At 39.0% G+C, this 21,770-nt stretch overlaps 2 protein-coding genes across 2 annotated transcripts in view; both read right to left on the bottom strand.

The window, feature by feature from the left end:
* Positions 1-2,107: 2,107 nt before the first annotated feature.
* On the bottom strand, positions 2,108-5,410 carry LOC311078502 (uncharacterized protein). Its single transcript, XM_084107323.1, has 2 exons — positions 5,161-5,410; positions 2,108-4,245 (listed from the first exon to the last, which is right to left on the bottom strand). The coding sequence occupies exons 1-2, from the start codon at positions 5,216-5,218 to the stop codon at positions 2,621-2,623; spliced, it is 1,683 nt and encodes a 560-aa protein (XP_083963449.1). The 5' UTR covers positions 5,219-5,410; the 3' UTR covers positions 2,108-2,620.
* A 3,555-nt stretch (positions 5,411-8,965) lies between these two features.
* LOC311078607 (uncharacterized protein) overlaps positions 8,966-21,770 on the bottom strand; it is a 102,415-nt gene continuing 89,610 nt past the window's right edge. Inside the window, exons 4-6 of the mRNA XM_084107538.1 lie at positions 15,146-15,430; positions 13,619-14,762; positions 8,966-9,520 (exon numbers count right to left, since the gene is read on the bottom strand). Coding sequence (XP_083963664.1) covers positions 9,508-9,520; positions 13,619-14,762; positions 15,146-15,203 — 1,215 coding nt within the window. The 5' untranslated portion in view covers positions 15,204-15,430 and the 3' untranslated portion in view covers positions 8,966-9,507. The remainder of the gene's footprint in view (positions 9,521-13,618; positions 14,763-15,145; positions 15,431-21,770) is intronic.

Here is a 21,770-nt window from a genome sequence, read left to right as displayed (position 1 = left end):
AGAAACCCAGACATGGCAGACATGACATGAAGAGATTGAGGCTTGGCAGGCATGACATGAAGAGACTCAGGCTTGGCAGGCATGACGTGAAGAGACCCAGACATGGCAGACATGACGTGAAGAGATTCAGGCTTGGCAGGCATGACATGAAGAGACTCAGACTTGGCAGGCATGACGTGATGTGACTCAGGCTTGGCAGGCATGACGTGATGTGGCTCAGGCTTGGCAGGCATGACATGATGTGGCTCAGGCTTGGCAGGCATGACGTGAAGTGACTCAGGCTTGGCAGGCATGACGTGAAGAGACTCAGGCTTCTCCTCAAAACCCACAGTTAATGAGGAACCGCTCAATAATAGGGCATAGTCCATGTATTGTGCCAGAGACCAATGAATTTTTCCCCCAGGTAGCTGGTAGCAAACAGGCTCATTCAAACCTACTCTAAAAATGTCTTTGAGCGCCACATCATTAAAATCCACCAGGTGAGAGAGTTCACAAAATTCTGCCACATACGATTCAATTGGAAGATTCCCCTTGCGTAGGTTCAGGAGGGCAACCGCTGGGTTCATTGTTGTAGGTCAAGTATTCTGTAATATGGGATCCACTGGAGGCAAGTTGAAAGATGAGAACCCAAATGCAGTTTATTGTAACTAAAATAAAACATGAAACAAAAACATGACGTGGCATGAAAACAAAAACCAAAGCATGGACATGAAACTATGCACAACAGCAGACTTACAAGAAACAATACTTGACAAAGACACATGGCAAACATGAGGGCTAAATACACAGACTAATGACAAAACAAGGGACACCTATGAACAATGATCAGACAATTAACCAATGACAAGACATGGCAGGATCACATGACAAACAGGGAATCACATGACAGACATGGAAACAAGACATGACACAGAAACATGACAAGAACAAACCCAAAACGTGACACAAACATAAAACTCACTATTTTGCCAGTGTTTTTTTTTTTTTTTGAGCCCGTCGGCTCAAAGTTGCAAGCGCGGATTTTCCGCTCACGGGCACCAGGGGGGTGCGAAACGACCACCATTCAACCCGAAATAAGTAATATAACCATTCCAATGACTCCGAAGCTGTTCAGTTAAGGTAAAAAAGTTACTTAGTTCACCTTTAAAGGAAGCGAGATGTTACTAATGCTCATTTTTACTACAATTTTCCAGCCATCTTACATAACACTTACCACAAGAGAATATCCCTCACATATAATTCCCACAGGCTAACGTTACTGTTTACAGCATTCATCAAAATCGCCGATTAGCTGGGGTACAGGAAGCAACACATTAATAGTAACATAGCGACCCGCTATACCGCACCCAATCACTGCATACAGAGACAGCACATACCTGAAGGGTGAGCAGACACTCGCTCTGAGCTGATAAGTGCACCGTCGGAAAAGTGCTAATGGAAAGCTACAATTTGAAGAGACGACAACACATCAGTAGTGTTCTAAACACAGGATTTAAACCAGCCGCTCCCAACACCTACCTGAGATTCCAGTGAATGACGCACAAGGGGGCGGAGCAAAGACGTGACGCATCTCAGAATACAGCCAACCCGCATTAAATAGACCATACTCTCCCCTGATAGGACACCACAACTGTCAATCACTTAACTAATCCTGTCACATTGTCATCAGTTAACTTCATTCAACTGCGCTTGTATGTAGGCCGTTCAGTTGTGGACGTTCATAAATTGTGGTAGGGGTCGGAGAAAGGCGTAGAAAAGCGCAGATTACTCGAGGAAGTGAAAGATTGATAAATACGACGTACACTTGGGCAAAACAGCGTTCGTTATCTGCGGTTTGTCCATGGCGCTAATAACGCTACGTTCGCAAATGTACGTACATCTGGCCCTCAGTGTCAGTCATGTGTGCAGTGAAATATAATGTATTAGGCATTTCAAAGCTCTATTGAAAAAATTAAAACATGGAAAGAGCAATAAGCAAACAATGCTTCATGGCTTTTAGAAATGTTTTTTTTTTCTTGATTCAAACAGAATCAGCAGAAAATAAACATGGACAATACAATTTTGATAAAATGAGTAAAGAGTTTAATCAATAATTACATGAAGCAAATATAAACATTAAGTAAAAGTGAAAGTGAATGAAACAGATCTCTCTCTTTACTGACTGAGCCAAAGCACGCAGAGAAGGAGAAGAAGAGAAGAAAAGTGTCCAATTTCAAAGATACATGGAAATTTATCTTGTATTTGTATTGAAGATTAGAAGTGGAAGACAAACTAGATGTTCTGATGAAAAACAATGAAGAACGTGTTCATGTCTCTCTTAAAAGTGTTATGGCCTTCTTCTCCAATGTGAATTTTCTGGCCCTCTTTCAGTTCATCATCTGTAGTAAAGGACTTCTACACTGAAACACACACCACCGTGTCTTTTCTGCTGTAATATTACTAATGAATCTTCTCCTTTCTGTGAATCTTCAGGTGTTTCTTCAGGACTGACGCCCAATGAAACTGTTTACCGCACTGATCACAGTTAAATGGTCTTTACTGTGTTTACTGATCACAGTTAAATGGTGTTTCTTTAGAGTGAGAAGAAGAAGTGATTTCAGAGCGAAAGCCTGAGCCGCTTCTACCCAGTGTGAACTCTCATGTGAAGCTTAAGAGATGATTTGTGTCTGAAACTAGTTCTGCAGTGAACACACATATGCGGCTTTTCTCCAGTGTGGAGCCTCTCATGTGTTTTCAGAGATGATGAGTGAATGAATCTTTTGTCACAGTGTGAACACTTGTAAGGTTTTTCTCCAGTGTGGATCCTCTCATGTGATTTCAGACTTGATGGTTGACTGAATCTCTTGTCACAGTGTGAACACTTGTAAGGTTTTTCTCCAGTGTGAATCCTCTCATGTGTTTTCAGACTTTTTAAATCATTAAATCTCTTGTCGCAGTGTGAACACTTGTAAGGTTTTTCTCCACTGTGAATTCTCTGGTGCTGTTTTAAACTGTCCGCTCTAGTAAAAGTCTTCTCACACTCAAAGCACATGTACTCTCTCACACCAGTGTGAGTTTTCTGATGTCTTTGTAAATGTTGCAGCTGTGAAAAACTCTTTCCACACACAGAACATGAATGCGGCTTCTCCTTCATATGAACTGTCAGGTGTGTCTTCAGGGCTGATGCACAGACAAATGTTTTGCCGCACTGATCACATGAGAACGGCTTCACTCCGGTGTGGATCCTGATGTGAATCTTAAGACCTTGTTTGCTTGATAAACTCTTTCCACACTGAGTGCAGGTTGTAGATTTCTTGTCTCCTATTTTGTTTAAAAGGGTCTTTTTCGTCTTTGAGCGACTCAAAGGTTTTTCTCCAGGTTTGACATGATGTTCCTCCTTCACTTCACTCAGATCTTCACTCTCCTCCTCCACTTCTCTCAGTTCTTCTCTCTCCTCCTCCTTCACTTCACTCAGTTCTTCTCTCTCCTCCTTCACTTCACTCAGTTCTTCACTCTCCTCCTTCACTTCACTCAGTTCTTCTCTCTCCTCCTTCACTTCACTCAGTTCTTCTCTCTCCTCCTCCTTCACTTCACTCAGCTCTTCGCTCTCCTCCTTCACTTCACTCAGTTCTTCACTCTCCTCCTTCACTTCACACAGTTCTTCACTCTCCTCCTTCACTTCACACAGTTCTTCACTCTCCTCCTTCACTTCACTCAGTTCTTCTCTCTCCTCCTTCACTTCACTCAGTTCTTCTCTCTCCTCCTCCTTCACTTCACTCAGTTCTTCACTCTCCTCCTTCACTTCACTCAGTTCTTCGCTCTCCTCCTTCACTTCACTCAGTTCTTCGCTCTCCTCCTTCACTTCACTCAGCTCTTCGCTCTCCTCCTTCACTTCACTCAGTTCTTCGCTCTCCTCCTTCACTTCACTCAGATCTTCACTCTCCTCCTTCACTTCTCTCAGTTCTTCTCTCTCCTCCTCCTTCACTTCACTCAGCTCTTCGCTCTCCTCCTTCACTTCACTCAGTTCTTCGCTCTCCTCCTTCACTTCACTCAGTTCTTCACTCTCCTCCTTCACTTCTCTCAGTTCTTCTCTCTCCTCCTCCACTTCACTCAGTTCTTCACTCTCCTCCTTCACTTCACTCAGCTCTTCGCTCTCCTCCTTCACTTCACTCAGTTCTTCACTCTCCTCCTTCACTTCACTCAGTTCTTCACTCTCCTCCTTCACTTCACTCAGTTCTTCACTCTCCTCCTTCACTTCACTCAGTTCTTCTCTCTCCTCCTCCACTTCACTCAGTTCTTCGCTCTCCTCCTTCACTTCACTCAGTTCTTCACTCTCCTCCTTCACTTCCATCAGGTCTGACATGAAAGAAAAAGGTTTAATTTAATTTTCAGCACATCAATAATTCAAAGAGAGAAATATGAAAGTGAGCCCTGATGTAATAGCAGAAATTACTAGTAGACAACTGCTATAAAATATTATGATAAATAATATGGTTTCATTAATTAATTGCATGAATGAGGTATATTGATATTTCAATTATTATTTTCAAGACATTAAAGGCACAAAAGTGAGAAATATTAAATATATTTGATTAATGACACAATTACTTTGTGTACTATTTAATGTAATATTAACATTTATACAATAGTGCCTAGTGGTGTTCAAATAAAATTATTTCTCAGTATTTGCTATGATTTTTAAACAAGGTAAAACAATTGTCCCAACGTCTGAATCCAATGGTGTGGTAGAAGGTTTTCTGCATGCTCTGTCTTATCGGTGCACAAAGTTATTTAATTAAAATTCTGTCAGCCATTCTGGAAAGTTCACTTACTTGATAGTTTGCTGTTTGCTGCTTAAAAATAATAAAAAATAATAATCTAAAATATATATACTGTATTTAAACACAATGTTGTAAACTATATTAGAAGGTGTCTGACATTTTGCTAAAACAGTAGCAAAAAAAGGTGAACCAGATATAAAATAAGTGTAAAAAAGGGAGATAATTTGACCTGATGTTGACAATCAATATGAAAGTTTCTCCAACCTCCCTCTACTGACCATTTGTTGAAAATCTGTACCATTTCATAGTTGAACTGTTTATCTAAATGTGATGAAGTGCTTGAATGTTTCTAACATGAATGTTCTTCAGCATCATGAATGAATGAAGAATAAACACCAACCTCTTTGTTCTTCAGGATCTTCAGTGTGTTTCATTCTGCAGGGTTCTGGATCACTCATGTTCTCACTGTCCTCTTTAATAAACTCAGTCTTTGCAGATTTCAGCTCTTCCTGATGCTCTGATGCTCGACTTCACTGGTAGCTGATGGGAATTTACAGCATTTATTGGAGAACTGCTGTGGGAGGAGCTTCACTTATGATGCAATTGTTGTGGGAGGAGCTTCACTGATGATGTGATTGCTGTGGGAGGAGCTTATCTGCCAAAATATAAAAAATAAAATTATATTAAAATAAAAATAATATTATACAAAAATATATCAGTTATTGAGTGTTTTTAAACTAAATACACATCTGTAAAAAATCTGTACATGTATCATGTCTTTCTGTCTATCATAAAGTAACTGATGCTCATTCAATTCATAACCCTAAAATGATTCTCCTTCTTCATTCAAATAAAGGGATATTGTTGTGGAGTCTGTCACTTCATTAAAAATCAATCTTGAAGTCTTGATGCCAGAAAATAAACTTTACTATCCAAGAAATTATTTTATCTAACAAAGTCGAGTGCTTTTGCAAAAGCAACTCCAGAGTCCAGTATCAAACATATATACACCTCAAAGGTAATCAATACATTTGTTTTTCATATGCTTCTGCCCTGAGCCAGATATAATAGTATCATGTCTTTGATAATATTCTCATTGATTTCACTTAATCCAGTTAATAATCAATAAAAATATTCTACAATATGCAGAAATAAAGAAAAACATTAATATCTTAATGTAAATTCCTCCAAATAAAAAATAATGATAAGAAAAACTGTTAAACTCAGAAATAAAGGTATATAGTCATCACATTTTTAGGTGTCAATTTACAGGAGATCTGAAGACATCAGCATAATAAATGAGGTGAAAACAGGAACTATTGTCATGAAATAAAGAGTGTTTTCAGCAGATCTGTTAATATTGATGAGCCCCAGACTATCAACACTCATTCAACAAGCCATTCAGGATCATCAGCAGATCATCTCACTTTATTCTGAGTGTTTGCTGTTAGAAACACATTATTTGAGTCAGGATACATGATAAAAGCCTGTTAAACTGCTCTATTGAAAGACTATACTGTTATTCCTCACAATATAGCCTAACATGGATAAATCATCAATAATAGAACAAAATAATTAAATAAATAACTTATCTTTGTGCACCTCTACAGGCAAATAACTACAACACTATAATATGTAAATTTAAAACTAGTTCGACTTTATAATAACTATTAATTGCAATAAGTAATTCAATCATTAACATGTTACAGATTTGTATGTACAGAAACTGACAATGATCATAAAACTCTTAAAAATAAAATAAAATGTAACGTTTCCGGTGTCAAACTTCATTAATGTTTATCTATATTCCCATGGATGTATAGATTTGAGATTTCCCTCGTTCGTTACTCATACAGTAATAATCTGCCAAAGATAAATGTCGACAAAGAAATAAAGGTAAACATGAAAATGGCAACAGCAACACTTGGGATCGATTCCCATAAATTCCCCTCACAGATCTCAAACTTTGACATTCAGTAACAGTTCTCACTCCAAACATCGAGACAATCACACAAACGAACACAAAATCGCTCAGGTCTGAATGAACTCAACATATTCTCCTCATGCTCGCTGCTGCTGCACTAAATGTTTATTTCAGTAGGAAGACGCCAGAAAAGATGCGCAAGTATCGCTGTGATCGATGAAAACAATACAGAAATGAGTCTGTCGCTTAATCAAACTGTATAAAGTGTGTGTGATGGTTGAGTAAATATGAGAAATACTGTGAACTGCTCTCCTCGCCTCAGAAGACTTGACGCTGAAACTCAATGAGGGAAGCGATCGCGATTGGCCTCCAAAGCATCACGGGCGCGCACTGTTGAAGATTTTATTATTTAGAAAATAAGTAATTTAGCTATATATTTGTACACTATTATTTCCTTTTTGTGTGTCTGTCTTTGGAAGCCTGAACGGCCAGAATGTTGATGCAACAGAGAATTCTATTTCAGTAATTTCACATGGTACAAAATATTTCTCAATATCTATAGAATGTATTACCATTTTTGGAAGGGATGTAGCTGGAGCGCCTTTCTGCAGGACCTGTTCGGCTTTGTTTGTGAAATAAAATCTAATATTTCTGGAATCAAAGATCTCTGAGAAGTGATTTCCCAAAAAAATTGAAACCACAACAGCACCCAACTGAAGAAGCCAGGTGACGTAGACACTCTAGTGTGTAATATTGAAATGAATGACTATTTAAAGTTTTTTGGGTTATATTGCACTTTGCAGACGGTGCCTTCAGACTCTCTCAACCGCCTGCTCATAGAGATCAATTTATATTATAAAGCTCATTTTTAGGAAATTTAGGTTGTAGCTCATTGTTTATGTTACTGTGATTTTAAGTAATTGTAATTTGTGTTTTATGAGTTATTGGCCCGGGAAGTTCGAATATGTGAATTGCCAACTTCACTGAACTCCTTGAACTGGGCAAAAAGTTCAAGGCTGACCAAGGAGGTGCGGGCTTAGGGGAACCATAACCATGAAAGACAGAGGGTGGGATGGGAGGAATGGGAACTTGATTGGAGGCACTCTTGCACACAGGAACTAGCCTAACTAGTCTGCACTTCCAACTGGGCTTGACAGACTTGGGGGCAAAGACAGAACTGAATTTGCCTCCGGCTCCCGCACCACTGAAGTTGGCAGGGGTGCAGGAGCCGGAGGCAAATTCAGAGGTGAATGATGATCTTGAAAGGTGAATTTGCCCCTGAATTTGTCTCCGGCTCCTGCACCACTGAATTTGCCTCCGGCAATTTAAATACTTTCTTCAGTTCAACTGTTAAAGGGATAGTTCACTTTGAAAATAAATTTTGGTATGTTTTAGCTTACCTCAAGGGCATCCAAGATGTAGGTGTCTTTTTTTCCGCAGTAGTTTCAATTTGGATATTTTTAGGTCAAACCGTTCTTGTCTGTCAGTCATATAATGCAGGTCTATGGTCACTGTCTCAAAACACAAGCACAGAGTCCAAATTAAAACAATTCCCCATCGTCCAAATTAAACAATTCCCCATCGTAAGTACACATTGATGGCCTAAGACACGAAACGAGCGGTTTGTGTGTGAAAACGAACAGTATTTATATCGTTGTTATCTCTTGAAAACAGCACACGTCTAAATGATCTGACGGCGCTGGCGGGTATAGATGTATATACATAGATGTCGCCTTGGCTACGCAGTTCATTGGAACGAAACCGTAGCCAAGGCGACATCTATGTATACATCTATACCCGCCCGCACCGTCAGATCATTTGGACGTGTGCTGTTTTCAAGAGATTTTTTACAGTGACCATCGACCTGCATTATATGACTGACAGACAAGAACGGTTTGACCTAAAAATATCAAAATTGAAACTACTGCGGAAACAAAGACAACTACATCTTGGATGCCCTTGAGGTAAGCTAAAACATATCAAAAATTAATTTCAAAGTGAACTATCCCTTTAAATACACCTACTGTAGCTGAAAAAATAAAGAACTGTTTATTTCATTTGTATATTAAGTTGTGTATGTGTAATGTGTATCTTTTTTAATTTGTTGTGTGCAGTGAAATATAATTTATTAGGCATTTAAAAGCTCTATTGAGAAGCTCAAAAAGCAATCATATCAGGCTACTTCATGGCTTTCAGAATCAGCAGAAAATAAAAAAGGACAATAACAATGAGATGTTGATAAAACGACTAAAGAGTTTAATCAATAATTACATGAAGCAAATACAAACATTAGAATTGAAAGTGAATGAGACAGATCTCATCTCAAGAGAAGAAGAGAAGAAAAGTGTCCAGTTTCAAAGATCCATGAAAGTATATCTTGTATTTGCATGGAAGAGTAGAAGTGGAAGAGAAACTAGATGTTCTGATGAAAAACAATGAAAACAAAAATTAATATCAGATTCATGTCTCTCTTAAAAGTAATATGGCCTCTTCTTCAGCTCCTGAACTTTGCCTTAAAAATATATATATTTTTTTTTTCCAGTGTGAATTCTCTGGTGCTCTTTAAGTTCATCTTCTGTAGTAAAGGACTTCAGCACTGAAACTCACACTGCCGTGTCTTTTCTGCTGTAATATTAATAATGAATCTTCTCCTTTGTGTGAATCTTCAGGTGTTTCTTCAGGACTGACGCCCAATGAAACTGTTTACCGCACTGATCACAGTTAAATAGTCTTTCTCCAGAATGAGAAGCTTAAGTGATGTGAAGCGTTTTTTACACTGAGGGCAGGACACAGATTTTTTGGCTTCTGTTTTTCTTTTCTTGTTCACGTCCATGGTCTAAAAGAAACATTAAATCAAGTGAGTTTCAATGGACTATTTTATGCAAACAACTTGCTAATCATGTCTTACTCATGTAGTTAAAGTAGTGATGGGCGATTTCGAAGCACTGCTTCACGAAGCTCAGACACCTTTATGAATCTTTTGATTCAAATCAGTGGTTCAGATTTGTGTTGGTTCAGAGCTTGAATCAAACTGTGAAATTCACGTGATTTCAGTAAATGAGGCTTTGTTGCCTCATAACCGTTTCAAAACGTCAATGATCTCTGTGAACCCATCATGTGGTAAACCATTGAACAAGTGTCTATGGGTTTTACCAGATTTATAGTTTTAAACATTTGTAGACATTTTAATGAGACATCTGAATAATTAAAAAGAATAATAGTAGTTGATAATCTCTTATTCACCTGTTTAGCTGAGCAATCCATGGAAAAAAATAAAACAAGCTCTGAAAATGTATTAAAATTCCCATATTATACAGATACTTAATATTTATGATATAAGATGATTTGTTGATTGCATTTGATTGATTTCCTTCAATAACGACTAATAAAAGGTGTTATGATGAATGTTTAGCCTGAGTTTCTGTTGCATTTACACTGTTCTGACCAGTGTGTGGCATTTCAAACGCTTCGAAATAGTGAATGATTATTGGTTCAACTGATTTGAGCTTAGTTTTTCCCATCACTACACTCTAAAAAATCTTGGGTTATTTTTTCTACCCAAATCCTGGGTTTGCCTTTTAGGTCAATCTTTTGGGTTATTTTTTCTACCCAAATCCTGGGTTTGCCTTTTAGGTCAATCTTTTGGGTTATTTTTTCAGTGTTTGTGTAGTTTTTGTGTAACCCAGATCTGGGTTCAGATGTAACAACCCAGTGTTTGGGTAGTTTTTGTGTTACCCAGATCTGGGTTCAGATGTAACAACCCAGTGTTTGGGTAGTTTTTGTGTTACCCAGATCATGGGTCAGACGTAACAATCCAAGAATTGTGTTATTTATCACAGGCTTTTTGCAACCTCTTCAGGAGAGAGCAGTGCTTTGTCAAATTGGTGCATGTCTTCAGTAAAATGTATAATTTTTTTTTATCTATAAATTAGTTATTGTTCTGTATATTGTATAATTTAATGCAAATAAAGGAACATACAGAGGTGTGATGTGAGTCACCTACACAAGTCTCGCGTCTGTCTTTTTGCACGATGAAAACGCCTGATGCCTTACATAAAATTCTATGAATTTATTCAAAAAAAGATAGAGAATAGATACTGAATGGTTAATGTCATGGTGTAATGAACAGAAACTGCTCTTTGTAAATAATTGGAATCTGTTCAGGAAGCGACCTAGGCTCTTCCGTGCCGATGGCCTTCACCCCAGCAGAATCGGAGCGGCTCTTCTGTCGGACAACATCTCCAAGACGTTACACACCATATGACTAGTAAGTCAAAGTCCAAATCACAGTCTTTGCTGTCCCAACTTAATTGATATAAGTACCAATGTAGAACATTATATATAAACTGTGTCTATTCCTCGTTTAGTGAGGTCAAAAATTAAATCTACTGCAGGATCTAGGAAAAATCTAATTGTGATTAAACCAGAAAATCTCAATATTAGTGAACAAAAACAATTTCTAAAGCTAGGTCCTCTAAACATTAGATCACTCACACCTAAGGCAGTTATTGTAAATGAAATAGTCACAGATAATAGCTTCGATGTACTTTGCCTAACTGAAACCTGGCTTAAACCAAATGATTATTTCGGTCTTAATGAGTCTACTCCACCAGGATACTCCTATAAGCACGAACCCCGTCTGATTGGTCGTGGCGGCGGTGTTGCAACAATCTATAGAGATATTCTTAATGTTACTCAGAAAACAGGTCACAGGTTTAATTCGTTTGAAGTACTTGTGCTAAATGTTACGCTCTAAACTATGGAGTGCAGCAAGGATCTGTGTTAGGCCCTCTGCTATTCTCAATATATATATTGAATTTATAAGAAAACATGGAATTAGTTTCCACTGTTATGCTGATGACACTCAATTATATATTTCATCACGACTAGATGAAAACGCTAAAATATCTAAATTGACAGAGTGTGTTAAAGATATAAAATACTGGATGACGTGTCATTTTCTGCTATTAAATTCAGATAAAACTGAAATACTTATTGGTCCAAAAAACTGCCCACAAAACCTTTTACAATACAACTTTAATTTAGAAGGATGTCCTGTTACTTTATCCACTACAGTAAAAGACCTGGGTGTTATACTAGACCGCAACTTGTCTTTCGAAAATCATATTTTATATGTTACAAGAACAGCCTTTTTCCACCTTAGAAACATTGCTAAGCTACGTAACATGCTATCTGTTTCTGATGCAGAAAAGTTAGTTCATGCATTCATGACATCGAGACTAGATTACTGTAATGCTTTATTAGCTGGTTGTCCTGCATCCTCAATAAACAAGCTACAGTTAGTCCAAAATGCCGCCGCTAGAGTTCTTACTAGGTCAAGAAAATATAATCATATAACACCAGTTTTATCATCACTACATTGGTTACCTATAAAGTTACGTATTAATTACAAGGTATTGCTACTGACCTATAAAGCCCTAAACGGCTTAGCTCCAGTTTATTTAACGGATCTTCTATCGCCCTATAATCCATCGCACTCTTTAAGATCAATAAATTCGAGGCTTCTGGTCATTCCTAGGATATCTAAGTCCACTAAAGGAGGGAGGGTGTTTTCACATTTAGCTCCTAAACTCTGGAATAGTCTTCCTGATATTGTTCGAGGCTCAGACTCGCTCTCCCAGTTTAAAACTAGATTAAAGATGCATCTCTTTAGCCAAGCATTCACATAATGATTACCTTTTATACTACAGTTGAATCAGATCGAATGCATTAATATTATGAACAGCAGCTATGCTAATTATTTCCCATCTGCTTTTCTGTTGTTATCTCGGGACGCTAGACGCCTGTGAAGAGACGACTCAACGCCAGCGATGTTATGCCCTAAATTAATACATGATTAACTAACTTCATTTTTCTATGTACATTTCTGAAATGCACTTTAAAGCGCTATACAAATAAATTTGAATTGAAAATTTGAATTCAATACAGAATATAAATGTTTAGAGAGTTAAAAATGTGTTCTCAGAACTGTACACTGATTGTTTATGGACAGGTTATGGAGTCAGTCACAGCATATTTTGGCCAATAAACAACCCAAAATGGGTTGTTTTTAATCCAGTGTTTTCTAGTGTGTAGTTCAACGTGTACATGAAATGCTAATATTTTATTTAAAGTAATTCCAATATTTAATGCTGGTTTCATGAGTGCCACCAAATGCTCTTAAATGTGTAGCAGCTAAGAGTTTATATCTGGTCAGCACATGTCTTTAAAGGGCAAAGCAAATAGTAGAAATATTATCTGAACAAAAATTTTTTTTAGGATTTTCCTGGGTCAAATTAATATAAAAGGACAAAATCAGGAAAGTTAAATGTCAAAATAATTAATTGAATGTCTTTTATATTCTTGACCTGAAACAATGTAAATCTTAGTTCTTCAGTGTCATATGATGTTTGATTTTCTTAAATTGTTTATGATGATCAAAACAAACTTTAACTAGGGCTGCTGGACCTTTTTGATGAAATCTATCATGAAAATAATCAACAACCAAGCTAATTATAGATTAATTGTGTATGCTCAATCATGTCAATTTACAGCAGTGAAAAACATTTCTATGGACAAAACGCATCTGAAAAATAACATGGTTGGTGAGAACAGAAACCATGTAATTTCTATTAATTTTATTGTAAGTTTGTGGTTACGTTGCTCACATTGCTTTTACGTCGCTTAGCCAGCTACAGAGACACTGGTAACCAGGCAACAGACAAGTGACCAATCCTGAGTGGCGATGTCACTACTACACACATTCAACCATCACGGTTCGGCACGGTCAGCCAAGTGTGCTGAGAGTTCAGGGCCGAGAGCGGTTTGTAATTGTGCCGTGCCGTACCAGGCTCAAGTGGAAACACAACTGGAACCTTTTCTGAAGGTGGAAAAGAAGCTTTTGTTTCTCAGCACATAAAGATGAACTACTTACCGTGATCTCAGACTGCGGTGATGTGGTTTCTCCACTGCATGGATCTTCATGTGTCGCTTCAGGTCTCTTTTATCAGAGAAACTCTTTCCACACTGATCACACGTGTGCGGCTTCTCTCCAGTGTGGATCATCTCATGTCTTTTCAGAGATGTTGATCGACTGAATCTCTTTTCGCAATGTGAACACTTGTAAGGTTTTTCTCCAGTGTGGATCCTCTCATGTTTTTTCAGATCTCCTGACAGACTGAATCTCTTATCACAGTAAGAACACTTGTAAGGTTTTTCTCCAGTGTGAATTCTCTCATGTGTTTTCAGATATGTTGACTGACTGAATCTCTTGTCACAGTGTGAACACTTGTAAGGTTTTTCTCCAGTGTGAATTCTCTCATGTGTTTTCAGATCTGTTGACTGACTGAATCTCTTGTCACAGTGTGAACACTTGTAAGGTTTTTCTCCAGTGTGAATTCTCTGGTGCAGTTTTAAACTGTACGCTGTAGTAAAAGTCTTCTCACACTCAAAGCACATGTACTCTCTTACATCAGCATGACTTTTCTGATGTCTTTGTAAATATAGCTGCAGTGAAAAACTCTTTCCACACACAGAACATGAATGCGGCTTCTCCTTCATATGAACTGCCAGGTGTGACTTCAGGTATGATGCCCTAGGAAAGGTTTTGCCGCATTGATCACATGAGAACGGCTTCACTCCGGTGTGGATCCTCATGTGAACAATAAGGTTTGATGATTGACTGAAACTATTCCCACATTGATGGCATACATGTGGCTTCTCTCCTGTATGAACTCTCATGTGAATCTTAAGAGATTGTTTGCATGTGAAACTCTTTCCACACTGAGTGCAGAAGAACGGCTTCTCTCCAGTATGAATTCTCATGTGAATCTGAAGACTAAAATTGGTTGTGAAGCTCTTTCCACACTGAGTGCAGGTGAAAGATTTCTTGACTCTTCTTCTCTTTAAAAATGTCTTTTTAGTCTTTGAGCGACTCAAAGGTTTTCCTCCAGGTTTGACATGATTTTCCTCCTCCACTTCACTCAGTTCTTCACTCTCCTCCTTCACTTCACTCAGTTCTTCACTCTCCTCCTTCACTTCACTCAGTTCTTCACTCTCCTCCTTCACTTCTATCAGGTCTGAAATCAAAGAAAACTCTCATTTTCAAATTTTCTAAGGTTTACTGGTGGGATTCTCTCTGAAATTTGTCTGAGATCCTCCGGCCGTAATTAAAGCTTCTTCTTGTGGGAGATTCTCTGAGAACTGGTCAACTGATCAACAAATTGTAAACCATATATAAAATAAATGTAAAATAGAACTGTTAAACTATTTAAATTTAGTTTGACCTGATGTTGACAATCAATATGAAACCTCCTTTTACTGACCATTTGTTAAAAAAAAAAACAGACACTTTTGCAGCCATTTCACAGTTTAACTGTTGATCTAAAAGTGATTATGTGGTTGAATGTTTCTAACATGAATGTTCTTCAGCATCATGAATGAATGAAGAATAAACACCAACCTCTTTGTTCTTCAGGATCTTCGGTGTGTTTCATTCTGCAGGGTTCTGGATCACTCATGTTCTCACTGTCCTCTTTAATAAACTCAGTCTTTGCAGATTTCAGCTCTTCCTGATGCTCTGATGCTCGTCTTCACTTGCAGCTGATGGGAATTTACAGCATTTATTGGAGAATTACAGTGGGAGGAGCTTCACTGATGATGAATTACAGTGGGAGGAGCTTCACTGATGAAGCGATCGCTGTGGAAGGAGCTTCACTGATGATGAATTGTAGTGTGAGGAGTTGATCTGCCCAAATCAAAAATATATAAGTTACTGAGTTTGTTTTATGTTCATGGACTACAGAATATAATAATGTCAATTTTCCCAAATATAAATAATGGTAAGAAAAACAGTTGAAAGCATAAACAGTGTGGTGGCAAGCAATTTTATATTACTGAATAAGAGACAAACATGTATCAAATGACCGCGAGAGGAGGGCATCCTTCCTTCATTATTGTCCTGACTCCCCCAAGGTTATTTCTCTAGGATAAATGAAGATATGTCTCAGTTATAACTAGTTTCTATGAATATAAGAAAATGCAAACACATAGAACATATACAATTTCTACCACAACAGAAATAAACATAGGCAACATATAGTAACCATCAAATACCCTCAGTCTGTTGACACCAATGAAATGAGCTTTAAGTGTCAATTTACAGGAGATCTGAAGACATAAGCATAATAAATGAGGTGAAAACAGGAACTATTGTCATGAAATAAAGAGTGTTTTCAGCAGATCTGTTAATATTGATGAGCCTCAGACTATCAACACTCATTCAACAAGCCATTCAGGATCATCAGCAGATCATCTCACTTTATTCTTAGTGTTTGCTGTTAGAAACACATTATTTGAGTCAGGATACATGACAAAAGCCTGTTAAACTGCTCTATTGAAAGACATTACTGTTATTCCTCACAATATAGCCTAACATGGATAAATCATCAATAATGGAACAAAATAATTAAATAAATAACCTATCTTTGTGAACCTATACAGGCAAATAACTACAACACTATAATATGTAAATTTAAAACTAGTTCGACTTTATAATAACTATTAATTGCAAGAATTAATTTAACATGTAAAGTCTCCGTTGTCAAACTTCATTAATATTTCTCTATATTCTCATGGATGTATAGATTTGAAATTTTTCTCATTCATTACTCATACAGTAATCTGCCAAAGATAAATGTTGAAAAAGAAATAAAGGTAAACATGAAAATGGCAACAGCAACACTTGGGATCGATTCCCATCAATTCCCCTCACAGATCTCAAACTTTGAGGTGCCAGCTTAGGGGAACCATAACCATGAAAGACAGAGGGTGGGATGGGAGGAATGGGAACTTGATTGGAGGCACTCTAAGGTTGCGTCTACTCTTACCCCTTCCCCTCGGTTTTGCGCGTTCATGTGAGGGGAAGTGGTGTCCCAATTCTCATTTTGATTAAGGGCTAGGGCCAAGGCGTAGGGTTACATAGCCCTTAAAACGAAGTTTACGGAGGATCGCACTTGAAAGAGAGGGGTAGGAATTTCTCAGAAGTGAGTTGCACAAAGTACTTTCAGCAGTTTAATGACACTCGTGTTTTATGATAAAATGTTCAAGCGGTTTTAATTGTAATGTTTTTGTTTTGAATCGCTAGTTAACCGCTAGCTAGCAGCTATGCGCTATTTGCCGGTTGCTAATGTTTCGCTTAGCTATGGTGTCGCCGGCGCCGTCGTTAAATACAATTCGCGAACATACCATGACTTGATCCGTAAGCAGTCGTATGCATCTGAGAAACAATCTTCGTCTTCTACAATGTCTTTGACTGATGGCACACAAGCGTGCAAAGATAAAGAGAGACCGGGCAATTGATATCACAACCTGAGATGACGGCATCTTCGTTTGTTTATGTCAACGCTTATCACCTCTGTTGACGTAGCAGGCAGTTAGCGGAAAGAGAAAATGACGCAAACGGTAAATCGAGTGGTGTCTCATTTCTTAGAGGAACGTTCTTCCCCCTACCCCCCTTCACTCGGTATCGAGGGTCAAGGGGAAGACGCAGACAAAGGGGAAGGGGTAAGACAGATAAATTAAATTGTCCCGGCTCCTGCACCACTGAATTTGCCTCCAGCTTCTGCACCACTGAAGTTGGCTCCGCCTCCGGCTCCTGCACCCCTGAATTTGCCTCCGGCTCCTTGCCCACTGCATTTGCCTCCGGCTCCTGCACCACTGAAGTTGGCTCCGCCTCCGGCTCCTGCACCCCTGAATTTGCCTCCGGCTCCTGCACCCCTGAATTTGCCTCCGGCTCCTGCACCACTGAATTTGCCTCCGGCTCCTGCACCACTGCATTTGCCTCCGGCTCCTGCACCACTGAATTTGCCTCCAGCTCCTGCACCACTGAAGTTGGCTCCGCCTCCGGCTCCTGCACCCCTGAATTTGCCTCCGGCTCCTGCACACCACTGAATTTGCCTCCGGCTCCTGCACCACTGAATTTGCCTCCGGCTCCTGCACCACTGCATTTGCCTCCGGCTCCTGCACCACTGAATTTGCCTCCGGCTCCTGCACCACTGAATTTGCCTCCGGCTCCTGCACCACTGAATTTGCCTCCGGCTCCTGCACCACTGCATTTGCCTCCGGCTCCTGCACCACTGAATTTGCCTCCAGCTCCTGCACACCACTGAATTTGTCTGTTGTCAGTGAAAGGAACTCTTAATTCTTCAACATACCAACACTTTTTGGACAATTTCATGCTCCCAACTTTGTGGGAACAATTTGGGGATGGCCTCTTCCTGTTTCAACATTGCTGCGCACCAGTGCATAAAGCAAAGTCCATAAAGACATGGATGACCAAGTTTGGTGTAGAGGAACTTGAATGAATGAATGAATGAGGCATTTATATAGCGCTTTCATATGTATTACAGTAAACCCAAAGCGTTTTACAATCATATCAGGGGATCTCTCCTCAACACCACCACTGTGCAGCATCCACTTGGAAGATGCGACGGCAGCCACAGTACAACAGCGCCAATGCGCTCACCACACACCAGCTACAGCTGGAGAGGAGAGAGACTAATAGAGCCAATTCAGTGGATGGGGATTATTAGGAGGCCATGACTGGCAAGGGCCAATGGGTGAAATGTGGCCAGGGCTCCGGGGTTTAACCCCTACTCTTTACGAGAAGTGCCATAGATTTTTAATAACCACAGAGAGTCAGGACCTCGGTTTTATGTCTCATACGTCTCTGACCTCAACCCGATAGAAAACCTTTGGGATGAATTAGAGCAGAGATTGCGAACCAGGCCTTCTCGTCCAACATCAGTGCCTGACCTCGCAAATTCACTTCTACACAACAAAAAACTCATGTGTTAAATTAACTCTCCTGGGAGTTTATTTTGCTCCACACTCAAAGTGAAAGTGAAAGTGACATGTGACGGCCAAGTATGGTAACCCATACTTGGAATTTGACCTCTGCATTTAGCCCATCCAAGTTAATGCACACACATTAGGAGCAGAGTAGTGAGTAGTTAACACACACATACTGCAAACGTGGATACACACACCCAGAGCAGCGGGCAGCCTTTGTGTGGCGCCCGGGGAGCGATTAGGGGTTAGGTGCCTTGCTCAAGGGCACCTCAGTCATTTCCCACCGGCTCTGGTGAATCGAACCAGCAATCTTTGGGTTACCAGTGCAACTCCCTAACCACTAGGCCATGACTTTTAAATTAACACTGAAGCAGTGTTAAAGTTAATGAGATAATTAAGTGATTATTTGAGTGATGATTGACCATTATTGAAGACACCTGATGTTAACAAGCAGAATCACTGAAGGAGAAAATCACTATTTTTAAGTCACCATTATGGAAATCTTTTTTTTTTTTGCTTTATTTGGGCTCTTGACCATTACATTTTTAACTTTAGATTTTGTTTGGCTGTTGTAACTAAGTTATAACAGCCAGATGAACAAAGAGAAAAGGTGATCTGATGGTGTTGGTTATGTTTTGACATAATCATCATTTGACCTGAATCCCTGAACTCATAATAATAATATCAGCTGAAAGAATCACCTTTCCTGTAGCTCAAACACTGGAGCATTGGCGCTTGCAACGCCAGGTCATGGATTCGATTTCCAGGGAAAGCAAGAACTGATAAGAATGTTAATGTCTGTCAAATGCATAAATGCTAATGTTAAAATGGGACAAATAATTACTTAATAAATGTAAATACATTACTGGCTAAGCATTTAATTTCTTTTCAGTTTAGCAATGATTATGTAGGTCAATGACAAACTAAGATGTTGAGTTGATTATTCTGGCCATTACATTCACTTTATTGCCATTAGTGACAGTAAGTTAGGCTACTGTTTAAATTAAATGTAGACCAGGGTATAACAGATGCTTCTGGTTTATTTGTTGAAGGAACCTCCTGCTATTGCTATTAAATCGGAGCAACAGCACGCTTATGATATTTATTCCTACAGGTTTTTTTTTTTCCCAACTAGTTTAGGCTACGTAGCCTTAAAACACTACACATAGTCTATGATAGTATTAATAATAGCATCAAAAGCATAAATACAATGATAATTAACTGCATTAAAAATCTGATATTTTTTACTGTTAAATCAATTATTGCATGTAAATAGAATAATCTGTATTAGTTTGCTGCAGCAGGTGCACAACATATTTTCATACGACATGAAAATGCGGCTCATAGATGTGCGTCAATACTGTTCACAACGACAAAACATCTATAAACCAACATAATCTCACAAAAAAAAAAAAAACTCTTTCTGCTGGTTGTGTAAAACTGTGCTGAGATAGAGACAGAAACCATTTCAGTTTGTTTTGTAATCTCATTCAATGTCAGTCATGTGTGCAGTGAAATATAATGTATAAGTGTAGTGGTTTATGGTCTTAAATATTAATATTGAGAGTTTTTGGTCACGTATCACCTAAGGCGAGTGTGAGAGTGTCAGATGATTCCTTCCTATATTACGGGGCACCAGCAAAGGAATTTCACCTTGACAATAAAAAAAAAATCATGGAAGATTGTTGAAATAATTAGAATTATATAAATTATAGGAAATTCATCATCTGATCAATCTGAAGGATTTAGTGAGATTCTGGCAAGCTTGTAGAGCCTCTGATTATCAACACAAGAATGACACAGTTTGCAATAAAGATCAATTTATTGACAAAGAGATATGCAAGAATAAAATATCACACTCACTAAATACTACTAAGGAAAATGACTAAACTACTAAGAAAATTAAATCAATAATCAAACAGAAACTACAAACAACTACACAACTGGACGTTAACACTGAATGCTAAGTAGATGAGCAACGGATTGGACAAAGCAATGAATGGGTAATTAGAAGTCTATGGAGGAGTCAGTTGTGGTCGTTCTAGATGCTGGAATGAGAAGCATTTACTATGAATACAGATAATGTGTCTAATGTATCTATCTGCATATGATGACCCTAGATATAGTCTCTACACAAATAGCAATCTCATATAGCAACAACATAATGCCCAGGCCTTTGGGAAGAGGTTTGGTTAGCTTATAATTACGTTCCACGTGGTCGGGTGATCAGTCCCTGTGATGGGCTACGTCTTCCACTGGTATCTTTCCGTTCGCAGTGGGAGTAAACTGGATCGCTTTCCAACAGTTGCAGAACCGCACTGAGTGCTGGATGTTCACTACTGGTCCATGTGTAATCCGGAGAACTGTAGGTCAGGCGGTGGTCGATCCGCAGGATCCTTTGCAGGCTAGAGGTTACAAATGCAAGAGTCGTGCAGCTCAGGTGTTGAATGCTGAAGTCCTCAACAGAAGCGGTTGAGCTGCTTGAAGGTCCGTGTGGGTGAAGGTTTACTTGCAAGAGTATAACCTTGGTTGTGCTGTTATTCCTTCCCTCGTCAGGTCAGAAACTGTGAGCAAGGGTGTGTTGATTTGGGAAAGCTTTTATTCCATCCAGTTAGGGAGGCGATTACTAGGGAGGCGATTATGATTCCTCCCATGACTTCCCACCTTTCCACCCTGTGGAGCTTGTTGCATTGTCCCAAAATACACAGTTAAATTAAACAGTGTTTTTAGAACATTGGAAATGCTTTATTTCCTTTCCAAACCTTTCTCAAAGTACGTGTGGCAGTGTTCTGAACTCGTAGAGTCCAAACTTGATGTAAATTGGTTGAGGTATCACCCAGATGTCCATTTCTGTGTTAGTGGGTGAGATTACATTGGCTGTTATTCCCAGTGCGGTTTCCACTGTGTGTGAACGGTTCCCTGGGTGAATAAGGAGATATGTAGGACATGTTCCTTACAGTTTTCTGTCCATTTTTGTGGTTCTAAGCCAAAGTGTATAAAGAAAAAGTTGGTGTTTGGAGGCATTGTATATTATACATTGCAATTAATATTCCTCAATGTATTACTTCATTTCTGTTTCTTAGGGTTCTTTGTTCCTACTGTGTTCTAGCCAGAACTGGTTTGGTGGCCTTGGGCAGTCCATGGTCGTTCACAGCTTGGTCTCATGAATGGAGGGTTGAGGTGAACAATGGGCAACCGTTGATTAGATTAGCCTGTGATCAGCGGGTCGTTGATGT

The sequence above is a fragment of the Abramis brama genome (genome assembly GCF_963993115.1).
Source record: "Abramis brama genome assembly, chromosome: 1".
In the NCBI taxonomy this organism is placed as follows: Eukaryota; Metazoa; Chordata; class Actinopteri; order Cypriniformes; family Leuciscidae; genus Abramis; species Abramis brama.
This window is presented reverse-complemented; position numbering and strand designations above follow the sequence as displayed.

Excerpts from the sequence above, each read along its gene's own strand:
- LOC311078502 (XM_084107323.1), bottom strand. The coding sequence starts at position 5,218 with ATGAGTGATCCAGAACCCTGCAGAATGAAACACACTGAAGATCCTGAA. Across the intron at positions 4,246-5,160 it reads AGATCCTGAAGAACAAAGAG|AACTGAGTGAAGTGAAGGAG; the intron begins GTTGGTGTTTAT and ends AGGAGAGAGAAG.